At 47.9% G+C, this 12,855-nt stretch overlaps 1 protein-coding gene across 1 annotated transcript in view; it reads left to right on the top strand.

Moving 5' to 3' along the window:
- Window positions 1–979: 979 nt before the first annotated feature.
- The window catches only part of LOC125945067 (beta-alanine transporter-like), a 17,389-nt gene continuing 5,513 nt past the window's right edge, over window positions 980–12,855 (top strand). The window contains exon 1 of the mRNA XM_049666633.1: window positions 980–1,150. Within this exon, the coding sequence (XP_049522590.1) occupies window positions 980–1,150 (171 nt within the window). The remainder of the gene's footprint in view (window positions 1,151–12,855) is intronic.

Raw genomic sequence — 12,855 nt, 5'->3', positions numbered from 1 at the left:
CTCGTTCCTCACCCGTTTGTGCCTGGCTCCTTCTGGTGCGGCATGTCAGCGGCTACACCGCTTCCCCTTATTCCGGCTGCCTTCCGTCGTGCAGTATTCCAATCACTTCATGACATCTGCCATCGCAGCATCCGAGCCACGCAGCGCCTCGTTACACAGCGGTATGTCTGGCCAAGCACTAACACCGATGTTCGCCAGTGGGCCCGCTCGTGCCTCGCATGCCAGACCGCCAAACTGACCCACCACACGTAGACTCCCACGCAGTCGTTCTTGCCACCTGGCTGCCATTTTGACCACGTCCATCCTGATTTGGTTGGACCACTTCCTCACTCTCACGACTGTCGCTACATTCTCACAATGATCGACCGCTTCACCCGTTGGCCCGAAGCCATGCCCATTCCGGACATCACTGCGGAAACGGTCGCCAAAGCCTTCCTTTCCGCATGGGTTTCCCGCTTCGGCTGCCACAGCATTATGACAACGAATCGCGGCCGGCAATTTGACTACACTCTTCACTTCGCTCAACCGCCTGCTTAGCACTAAGCACTGCCATACCACTGCATATCATCCCTGTGCCAACGGCATGGTTGAGCGGCTCCATCACCAGCTCAAGGCTGCCCTCACTGCGCGCCTGGATCGAGAGCACTGGGTCGACCACCTTCCTACAGTGCTTCTCGGCCTACGTGCCGTCCTTCGTCGCGACCTTGGCTGTTCAGCGGCCGAGCTCGTCTACGGCGTACCCCTGCGGCTTCCTGGAGACTTGTTCATTCCTTCTGCCCCCTCGCCCCAGCCGCTACAGCACCTCCAACGCCTACAGGACTGCATTCAGCAACTGCGCGCCGTACCGTCTCGATCATCGGACCACAGCATCTTTGTGCACCCGGACCTTGAGTCTTCGTCCCACGTGTTCCTCCGACGAGACGCTATAAAGGCGCCTCTTACACCATCATCCGACGGACCGTACCATGTTCTCCACAAGATGCAGAAGTCCGCCACCATCGTATTTAATGGCCGCGAAGAAGTCATTTCGCTGGAGCGCCTCAAACCGGCCTACGTCGAGACGCCTCCCAAGCAGCTCCCTGCGGATGTCGCTTGCGCAACCATCGATCTGCTTGACACCAAGACAGCCTCATCTCTGCCTCGTCGACAAGTACATTTCGCCGTTCCGTCTAGGCGGGGGCCCCTGTAGCGCCCACCGACGCTGCTAAGCGGGGACGCTAAGGTCGGAGTTCTCGGCCGGCGCCTCGAGGCCGGCTGCGACTGACGAGAAAAATAAACTTGGGCGGCGTAGCGGCGCAAGCACGGCACGCGCAAGTCCGTTCTGAAAGCCGGCTGAGCTGGTGCTCTTGTTGTGGCGCTCCGCTGCAACCCCTCGGTTCCTGACAATATTTTGCGCGCGATATCTTTGTTGCACCTGGCGACCTTAATTTGTGATCCGTGGAAGCCGATGATTGTGTGGAGAATTTGGTCGCGGAATGGTGCGGACGTGTTGCGTTGCAGTTGTGTGCATAAGACCCGATCGCCAATGTGAAAAATTATCTGGTAGACCATTTCTAATGCAAGGCACATAGTGGTTGATGTCAGTTTTCTTCTGGAATTCAGATCACTCCAGGAGGGGCTGTGTGTTCACCTGATCGACATAACCATTTCATCTGCTGCAGAACTGCTGATTGGCTGGGGTGCCTGTCTTCTTCTCATGCGTACGCAGCCCAGCCAATGAGAACTTTAGCAGCAAACGAAAGGGCCATGTCCACTAAATGGACACTTTCTGAATACCCCCTCAGGTTTCTGGAGTAAGCCTCCACAGGAGTTAGTGAGGAGTAGTACGGGAGAAGATTTTTGCAGGGTTTGCCAAAGAACAGTTAATATGGCCTTCATGCTGTTCCTGCTGGTTTTGTAGACGGATATGAAATCAGGACTTTGTCCAGTTGGACTTCCCTATCTCTGTCTTCAAGCTCACTGGTGTGAACGGGTTTCTTTACTGGGCTCATAAATCATTCCACTTCACGTATAGCCTGAGACCACAACAGTGGGGTCTTCTGGTGTCTGAAGCCAATATACGTTTTTACCTCTGTGATGTGAAACGGGGCCCCGGAGACTGTTCTTACTTGATGAGGGATGCAGAACTGAGTGCAGACTGCTGGAAGAGCAGGAATAACGCTTTGCGAGCTTGTTGAGGTGATTTCCACCACGGGATACCATAAAAAATTACCTATTACGACTATGGCATACTTGTCATATGGTAACAGACCGCAAAAGTCGACTGAGATCTCCTCTCAGGGCCCATATATTTCTACTGGGAGATCAAGAGTTCGCTGTGGCACGGAAACTTCCCATGGAAGACAGCTCTTCAGTCTTGTGCGTGCGAGGTGGTACATGGAGGAAAACCAGAGCTTTTTCTGAGAACTTTGGTTTAGCGATGCGTGGATGACTTCAGTGCGCAAGCTGACCTGCCACGTTGCTGAAGATTGATTGGCGGAAATAAGTCAGTTCTTCGAAAGACGAGGTCTTCTTCTGTTTCTGTGGGATATATCTGTCACGGCAGTCTCCACGGATGACTATTTGCTCGTCTGCCTTTGTGAATTCTCTTGACAGACAATTTACCGATAATATGAAGTGGAGACATTGCCTTATACGACAAAACCTACAAGGATGCTTGTTTGGCCACGAATTCGAGCACTAGTTCTGAAAGTCCGTCTCGCCAACAACATACACGGTCAATTCAGTTCCCCGTGGTAAGTGACTTGGCATTGTTCTCACTTCCAATTCCAGCTACCTCGCGCTCGACGTCGTTGAACATGCGTCTCTGCTTGAGGATGACTGGCACATGAACTCTGTGGAGCATGGCGTATTTTCGTATTTTAGAGGATGATGTTGCTATGATGATTTGGTTTTGGATTCCTAGGCTTACATCATCGAAGTTGGAATGACTAGAAAGTTGCGGAAGCCTCGCATGAAAAGCTTCGACTTGCATTACCGGCATTTCGCGTAACCGTAAATGGCGAACACAAAAGTTGATGCATGGCGCCAAGGGAGCGTCATGTTTTGCTCCGGCGCCGGTCTCTGCGCACCATGCGTCCCACTGCCACGGCTGGTGGCACGGCACCATCAGAAAAGGATCGGGAGATTCCGTGATTGTCTTCTTCGGCTGATGATGATGAGGAGGATGATTTATTGGCGTCCTCTTTGAAACGTGGCGGTGAGAGATAGCCTATATGATTTAATCTTGGTATGCTATGTATGCATACAAAATATGCTATATATATATATATATATATATATATATTGTGAGCGCATTTTGTGCATATCGTTGTCGTCATCTGTACATACGAGTCATCATCATGTGTGAGCGCTATTTGTGCATATCGTCGTCGTCATTGGTACATACGACTCATCATCATATTTTGTCTCGTGCGGTGCTTCGTCTCTGACTCGGGCGGCTGCTCGGAAATAAAGGCATCGCATCGGCCGACGTCTCACAAGTGGTGCAGAGTGCTTCGGTTCCCACGTCCTCTTACTTTCCCGATTCCCCTGGAGCTCCGATCCGGTCGTCGTTTGCTCTCGCCGGCCACGCGCCTCTACCGAGCCTCATCTCAACGGTGATGCTGAGCTGCGAGCCCTGATATGCACTCTCATCAGGGAGGCACTTCACGGCCATCTTTCTGGACCTACGACGCTAGCAACCGTTCGCCCGGCTCCTCCTGGACTGCGTGACATCATCAAGGATGAACTGGCATCGATGACAAACGTCCAAATGGACAAGTCTACTGCACCATTTCGTCCGCCAACTTATCCCGAAATTGCCTCCCGGCCTCTCTCAACCGTTCAGTATCCACCTGCCGAAGCTTACCGCGACCCGCTAGCTTCGCTGGCAGCGAATACTCCTGCACAGCCGTACTACTCTCCGTGGCGGTCGTCGCGCCCTGTTTGTTTCTACTGCGGTATTCGCGGCCACATTTCTCGCTTCTGCCATCGGCGTCAGCAAGATGAAAGGCGAGGCTATGACACCTTTGAGCGAGAAAGGGTACCAGGGCTAGATTCGTACGTTCCCGGACCGTACACAACCTCTTCTGGTCGCTCTCCTTCACCTTCCCAGGACATGGCTCGAGCATCCCGCTTGCCCCGGCGTCGCTCTCCTTCACCTTACCGCCGTTCCACATCGCCCTTGCGTGCTGCTTCCCATGTTGTGGAAACCCGTTCGGAAAACTAGAGGCAGCAGTTTTAGGAGGAGAAACTGCATCGTATCGGACTGTCCCAATTCCTCCTGCTCGCCCCGCCAATTTGCTCTCAATTTGTGTGGAAGGTGTTTCCTTCGACGCCCTTGTAGATACTAGAGCCGCTATTTCTGTTATACATCGTGAACTGTGCTTCCGTCTGCGAAAAGTGCAAACGCCGTATGTTGGTCCGGTCCTATGTGGTGCCAATGACGTTGCCATCTTTCCTACGCGACAGTGCACAGCTCGCGTCCTGATAGACGGTATTCGTCATCATGTGCAACTTGCGGTGCTTTCGACCTGCGCTCATCAGATGATATTAGGATGGGACTTCCTCTCCGCGGCTTCTGCACTAATTTCGTGCGGCGACCCAAGCATCCACATCAGCGACACCGAGACTTATCCTATTTTCGATTCCCCGTGTCCAAACCTCATTGCAGCAGCGGATTTTATTATCCAACCAGACGAAGAACGTGTTCTTACCCTTGAGTCAACAGACATTGTCGACGGAGACGCATTGGTTGTACCTTCTCAGCGCTGCATTTCTCGAGGACTCGCCATCGCTTCTTGCTTGGTCCGGTTCTCGAGTGGCTATGCCAACCTCACAGCCTTTATACGACTTCTGAGCCACTACTATTGCCGAAAGGGTCTACTGTCGCCAAGCTCGTCGACGCTGCGCCGGTATGTGTCGCCAGTGTTTCGCCTGCCACATCTCCCGCGCATTGTACGCCTGCAGAAGGTCACACTAGTGCTATTAAGGCCACCTTGAGTGCAGATCTCAATCCGGCCCAGACGGATGCACTCCCCACCATTTTAATGAAGCATGCAGCTTGTTTTGACGTTTCTTCGCAAGGCCTGGGTCAGACCACTGTAACTATTCATCGAATTGAAACAGAAGGCTCTCGCATCATTCGCCGTCGCCCGTACCGTGTGTCACCTTCGGAGCGAAAAGTTATACAAGAACAAGTGAACGACATGCTGACACGCAACATTATAAGGCCTTTAGCAAGCCCTTGGTCTTCTCCTGTTGTGCTTGTTAAAAAAAGGGATGGTTCTGTGCGCTTTTGCATCGATTATAGGGCGCTAAACAAGATTACCCGCAAGGATGTTTATCCAATGCCTCGTATTGACGATGCTTTGGATACCTTACAAGGTGCCGAGTATTTCTCGAGCCTCGACTTCCGCTCCGGATATTGGCAGATTCGAATGCATGAGCAAGATAAAGAAAAGACTGCGTTTGCTACACCTGATGGCCTTTTCGAGTTTCACGTGATGCCTTTTGGACTGTGCAATGCGCCAGCTACATTTGAACGTATGATAGATACAGTAATCCTCGGCTTAAAATGGAAGACATGCCTTTGTTACTTGGACGACATTGTCATCTTTTCGTCGAGTTTCTCCCAGCAACTACAACGTGCAGACCAAGTTCTGACGTGTCTAGCAAAGGCTGGTCTCCAACTCAATACTAAAAAGTGCCGCTTTGCAAGCCGAAGCATTAAAGTATTGGGCCACGTCGTCAGTAAGCATGTCATCCAGCCTGATCCCGATAAAATCGCTGCAGTGCTGCAATTTCCGCCACCAACCATACTTAAAGAACTGCGCAGCTTTCTAGGACTCGCGTCCTACTTCCGCCGCTTTGTCCGTGACTTCGCCACCATCGCCGCTCCTCTACACAAACTTCTGACTTCGAGCGCGTCCTGTGTGTGGTCGGACGACAGTGAAGCCGCCTTCCAGACCCCCAAACGACTTCTCACGTCAGGGCCTGTGCTCCGTCATTTCGATGCAACCGCCCCTACTATTCTACACACTGATGCCAGTGGGCATGGAATTGGCGCTGTCCTGCTGCAGCGGAATCAGAAGTCTGAAGAGCAAGTCGTGGCTTATGCAAGTCGTACTCTTTCTCCTGCTGAGCGCAACTACGCAATTACAGAACAGGAATGCCTCGCCATCGTGTGGTCAATACAAAAATTTCGACCCTATCTCTACGGCCGCCATTTCACAATTGTGACCGACCATCATGCTCTCTGTTGGTTGTCGTCCCTGAAAAACTTGTCTGGACGCCTCGGCCGTTGGGTAGTGCGATTGCAGGAATATGACTTTACTGTCACGTATAGGTCCGGCAAACAACATCAAGATGCCGACGCTTTGTCACGCTGCCCGCTGTCTCCAAACGCCCATGCTTCACCTTCGGTCTGCACGTCACCATCTAGCCACACGTCTCAGCACACGTCCAGTAGCCCGGGACTGGTGGTTGCCTCAGTTGACTTTCTTCCGTCCACTGACATCGTCTCACTCCAGCGTACATACCCATACTGCCGAACGCTGATTGACCGACTTACTGGCTTGGCACGACCCCCCTAACAGTCGCTTAAGACGACAACTTTCACGTTTTAAGCTTCAGGGTTGAGTGTTATTTCGATTAATCTACCATCCTTCCGGTAACCGGTGGGTACCAGTCATACCTTGCTCAGTTCGACTCCAAGTACTGGAAGCATTTCACGACGACGCGACGGCTGGCCACTTCGGCTTTCTTAAGACCTACGACCGCATCAAAACGCGTTGTTTCTGGCCGGGCCTTTCCATCCCTGTCGCCAAATACGTTAGCTCCTGCGCGTCATACCAACACAGAAAACGCTCGACATCCTTCCAGCCGGTCCTCTGCAGCCTCTACCATGCCCGTCTACCCCCTTCGAAATTGTGGGCATAGACTTGTACGGACCCCTCCCACTCACGCCCGCTGGTCACCGCTGGATCGTCACCGCAGTGGATCATCTAACGCGGTACGCTGAGACAGCTGCTCTTCGCTCTGGTACTGCCTCAGAAGTCGCCGAGTTTTTCGTGCACGGTATCGTTTTGCGCCGCGGCGCACCTCGTGTGCTCCTGAGTAACCGTGGCAAGACGTTTCTGTCGCATATCCTTCGTGAAGTCCTCCAGGCCTCTGACACCACCCATAAGACCACATCAGCCTACCATCCGCAAACAAATGGCCTTACCGAGCGTTTTCATCGAACTTTGTCCGACGTGATGTCAATGTATGTTCGACCCGATCACACCAACTGGAACACCATCCTACCTTTCGTGACGTTTGCGTAGAATACTGCCGTCCAACGTACAACCAATTACAGTCCCTTCTTCCTTGTGTACGGTCGTGCGCCGTCTTTCGTCTTGGACACTACACTCCTTTCAGCACCTGCTGCTCCATCCGCGTCTCTTCCTGAAGAATTTGCTGCTCGCATCGCCCGCTGCCGTGAAATTGCCCGTGCCAACACCGCTACCATTCAGGACAAAAGGAAAATTCGCTATGATGCGACGTGTCACGTTGCTTCGTTCCGCCCAGGCGACGAAGTTCTTTTGTGGACACCTGTTCGCGCACCGGGCCTGTGTGAAAAGTTTCTCCACAGATTTCTCGGCCCCTACACGGTTTTGCAAAGAACTTCGGCCGTTAACTACCGCGTCACTCAGGTCAGCTCAGCTACTCACCGCCACCACCACACTACGGAAATCGTTCACGTCTTTCGCCTGAAACCTTACATTCGCCGTACCTACCCTTTCTAGCTTGCGGTCTTGCTTACCGCTTTCCTGAAGGGGGGGAAGTTAGTGTGAGCGCATTTTGTGCATATCGTCGTCGTAATCTGTACATACGACTCATCATCTTGTGTGAGCGCTATTTGTGCATATCGTCGTCGTCATTTGTACATACGACTCATCATCATTTTTTGTCTCGTGCGGTGCTTCGTCTCTGACTCGGGCCGCTGCTCGGAAATAAAGGCATCGCATCGGCGGACGTCTCACAGTATATGTATGTATATAGCAAATATGCTAAATATGCTAAATACGTATATATGCTATATATGCAAAAAGTTTTGAATTACTTAGCGGAAAAGCAAAAGCCTATTAACCGAATTATTCACGAAGGCGCATTACTTGTGGACAAGACGACCATTGCTGAACAGCTTAATATACATTTTCATAGTGTTTTTTCGGTTCCAAATTCATGCAGATTTCGCAGTGAGGCATTTTGTTTTCCTGGCCCAGGGATTGTGTCACTGCCCGGATTAACTTCAATGTTGTCAAATCTTAAAAGGAAATCGTCTCCTGGTCAAGATGGAATTCCAAACATCCTTTTGCGCCGTTATGCAGAAATAATATCCAAATTTCTCGCTATTATTATTCGCACCTCGTTTGCCACAGGAAAGCTGCCTTCTGATTGGAGGCACAGCTTGCGTTGTGCCTGAACCTAAAAAGGGTGACAGGACGTTTGTTTCTAATTATCGTCCCATCTCACTCACAACCTCTTGTTGTAAGTTGGCAGAGCATATTTTAGCCTCCTATATGACTCAATTTCTTAATGGCAATGGTCTACTCTCACCTGTTCAACACCGATTTAGCAAAGGATTGTCCACTGTGACCCAACTTACTTCTCTTATACACAACTTTGCATCAGTGCTTAACCACTCAGGGCAGGTCGATGCCATTTTTTTAGACTTCCGAAAAGCGTTCGATGTTGTATCCCATGCAAAACAAATATACAAACATGAACTAATTGGACTTCCTAAATTTGTAGTCACGTGGGTTTTGTCATATATCACCAGCCGCACTCAGTTCGTTAATATTGATGGTCATCATAAATGATTTACCAGTTACTTCAGGTGTCCCTCAAGGAAGTGTACTGGGCCCATTGTTTTTCCTGATATATATAAATGATATTCTCAGTATTATAACCGAACCGGTTCAGATTAAACTGTTTGCTGATGATTGCATTCCGTTCAACCAAATTAACTGTCCTCGTGACCAAGATCTGCTTAACTCTAGCCTCCAGAAAATTGACAGGTGGTGCAGTAATTGGGATATGCAACTTAACGGCGATAATGTTTTTATGAAGATTACTAACAAAAAGCTTGTGCATTCCTTTGCGTACACCCTTCCATCGCATCCCCTAATAGAGATTATTGAATATAAATACCTTGGTGTTACCATAACAAACCACTTAAGCTGGAACAATCATATTGCGAATGTTTGCTCGTCCTCCTATCGAAAACTTGGGCTTCTCCGCCACAAACTAAGAAATACTCCTTCCAGGGTAAACCATTTAGCATACTATAGCCTCATCAGACCAAAACTAGAGTATGCTTGTTCAGTTTGAGACCCCTACACTAAACAGAATATTGAGGCACTGGAATCAATCCAACGGAAAGCCGTATGCTTCATTTTTTCCAAATACCGTACTACCGACTCTCCCTCCGCTTTAATGAAAGAACATGCCATTCCACCACTTCAAGCACGAAGGAAAATCCAAAGACTAAAATTTATATTTTTACTAAAAAACAATAAACTTTCTTTGAGTCCTCATCCGTATCTTATGGCCCTTACTACCCATCATACACGGTATCATCATGATCAATCCCTAACTCCATACCACGCCAAAATAAACGCCTTTAAGTATTCTTTCTATCTACGCACAATTGAAAAATGGAACAGGCTGCCTTCTGATGCGATTATGTCCATCGACTCTATTGACAAATTGATTGTTTCTTATCCATAGACATGTTTTGCATTTGTAAAAGTTTTCTCCTGTTACTGCTTTAACATGCCCCGCTGTAAATGAGTGCCCATGTTTTTTTTTTGTTTTTTTTTTGCTGTCATTGCGATGAAATTCACATTGAGCAGTATTGTATTCTTTTGCCCCTCCTGCTTGGGCCCGCTAAAGGGCCTGCAGTATTTGTTAAATAAATAAGTAAATAAATAAAATAAATAAAAATAAAACACATGATTCTCATTCTAGAATTTTTGTATACATCTCCATAATCTTTTTTTTCCCTTCAAAACTTGTCTGTTTACCTTCTACCGCTAGCTATGGCTGTAACAGATCTGGTTGTATAAATCTGTTCCCTTCTTATTTTCCACCAGTACTCTAAACGTATCATGCTTATCTCGACTGCTGCCTCGGTTGATGCTTCCGTCCACTTAAATCCAAGCGCTTCTGGAAGGCCTAAGCTACCTATGGGTCTTACTGGGTCCCATCGCATTTCATTAGGATGTAATGAGTGGTCTCCGGATTTTGCTGCAGCATATTTATTCACGTTCACGTTTCCTCACAGGCTCCAGCATCGGAGCATTATGTGAGGGAGGGATTACATAGATGGGGGTAATTTCAGGAGCATAAGTAACATGATCATGCAAAACAATGCTTATTGACTGTCAGTACCCATCACTGAAAAGTAAACACAACATTGTACAATAGTTAATAACACATTAGTATTTAGAAAAAATGGCCGTTACTTCGGCCCTAAAACTAGCTGGATCACGGATCTTCACGATGTGCTCAGGAAGACCGTTCCAGTGAATGATAGCCTGCGGCAAAGTCTATGAATTAATGCAACGGTTCTACAAGAAATGCGTTGGAACCTTAAAGGGTGAGGTGCGGTAAGGTTGTGCAAGAGGCAGCGTTGAATGATTGACGCTATAGACTATCTTGTGGAACAGAGAGATCAGGGCGATTATTCTCCTTGATTGCAATATAGAAAGGGAGAGCGATGATTTAACATTTGTTACGCTTTATTGACGGTTGTAGTTCCGGGAACTGATACGGGCGGCAAGATTTTGAACCAATTCGAGGGAATTATTTAAATAAGCCTGATGAGGTGACCAAATGGGTTATGCGTACTCGAGTTGCGGACGAACAAATATTTGATAGGCGAGCTTACGCGTAGTGGCAGGAGTTCCATGGAGATTACGTTTTAGATATGCTAATGAGCGCGATGCTTTGGCTGTTACTTTCTGTATGTGGGTGGACTAGCATAGGTTACACGTGAAATGAACCCTAGGTATTTATATGAAAGCGTGCGGTACACTAAAGTATTATTCAGTAAGTAATTGGAAGAAGAGACTGATTGTTTCCAGCTGAATATCATGAGCTTGCATTTTTCGGTGTTAAGTGACATTTGCCATGATGTGCACCAAGCGGTTATGTGATGATCGAGGTCGCTTTGAAGTGCTAGGTGATCTGAAGATGAAAGAATTTTGCGATAAATGATGCAGTCATCTGCGAACAAACGAATGCTTGATGTAATGTTAGATGGCAAGTCATTAATGTAAATAAGGAACAGCTACGGGCCCAGGACACTACCTTGAGGTACACCAGATAGTACATCGCTAAATGGAGATGAGTGATCGTTAACTCTGAATTGTTTGCGAGATGACAGGGAATTCCTTATCCATGAGGTTGTTGATGAGTCTAGGTTAGGGAAGTGATTTTAACTATTAAACGTGAATGCGCGACACGGTCAAATGCTTTTGAGAAGTCTAAGAATATGCAGTCTGTTTGAAAGTTCTCGTCCATATTGTGTAGCAGTTCCTTAGTAAATTCTAGCAGTTGAGTGTCACACGAGAAGCCTTTCCTGAACACATACTGGTTAGTAAAAAAGAAATTATTACTGTCGAGATGCTGCGCAACGCCTGATACGATTATGTGTTCGAGGATCTTGCATGACACTGATGTCAATGAAATGGGGCGATAATTACGCGTGCTTGTTTTATCACCTGATTTGAAGATTGGGATAAGCTTGCCAATTTTCCAGTCAGTCTGGAATTTCTCGAGTTGTTAGGGACTGACGAAAAATATAAAAGAGAATATTGCTTGAATTTATGACAGTGTTTTTGAGTATTTTTGTACTAATATCGTCAATACCGTTGGAAGTTGATATCTTGAGATTATTTATCAATGATGCAATGCCAGTGACAGTAATTTCTATGGGGCTCATGTATTGGTAGTGTACATCTTCTAATGGTGGAATGGTCAAATGGTCTTCCTGCGTGAACACTGAAGCAAAATAGTTATTGAATACAGTAGGACCTTCTTCTTGATTAATTGGAGCACCAGTGTCAATTAACAAGGAAATAAGAGCCGGAGTGTTAGCGGGCGATATAGTTTTCCAGAATTTTTTGGGTTTGTGTGTCATAAGCAATTAAAGGTCGTGGGAATAATATTTAAACTTGGCTTTACGGATGGCACTGCAATATTCTTTATCGGCGATTGTATGTTTCTGCCATGAAGCCGGTGTGCCCACGCGCTTAGCTGCTTTGAACAGTCGCTTTTTCTTGTTTTTTAGTGCACGCAACATCCGATTAAACCATGGTTTTGACGCGTTCATTCGAAAGGAGCACAATGGTATATGAGAGTGGGTTAATTCCAGTAAACTAGTGTTTGAACAAAAGCCAGTTGTCATTGACCGAACGCTGAAAAAACTTCGGAAGGTATGCGTCACAAACATTTTGCAAGGAACACATGCCTCATCGGCGTATTGAAGAAGTAGGGCCTTCTCGCAGGCATCTTCACTGATGCTATACACAAAGAAGAAAATTTCCAACCTGTCAACCAACTTGACCCATTCGTAGCCGGCGCTGCTGGCATCCGTCGCACGGAAGCTTAAGGTAGGAAATGGCGACAGCATGCGACGCATTTTCTTCGACTCTTCGGGGCTGGTATGGGTGTTATTGCCGAAAGTTTTGCAATGCTTGAGCTGTCTGAACTGGGAGATCACTTTCGACGCAGTTGTCGCGTTTTGAATAGTACGGATTGAAACAGGCACAATTTGAACAGACACTTCTGTTTAATTCCACCAGTGTTCTTTTTACATTGTTA

The sequence above is a fragment of the Dermacentor silvarum genome, chromosome 4 (genome assembly GCF_013339745.2).
Source record: "Dermacentor silvarum isolate Dsil-2018 chromosome 4, BIME_Dsil_1.4, whole genome shotgun sequence".
NCBI lineage: Eukaryota > Metazoa > Arthropoda > Arachnida > Ixodida > Ixodidae > Dermacentor > Dermacentor silvarum.
Note: the sequence above shows the minus strand (reverse complement) of the source record. Positions and strands in the feature narration are given on the sequence as shown.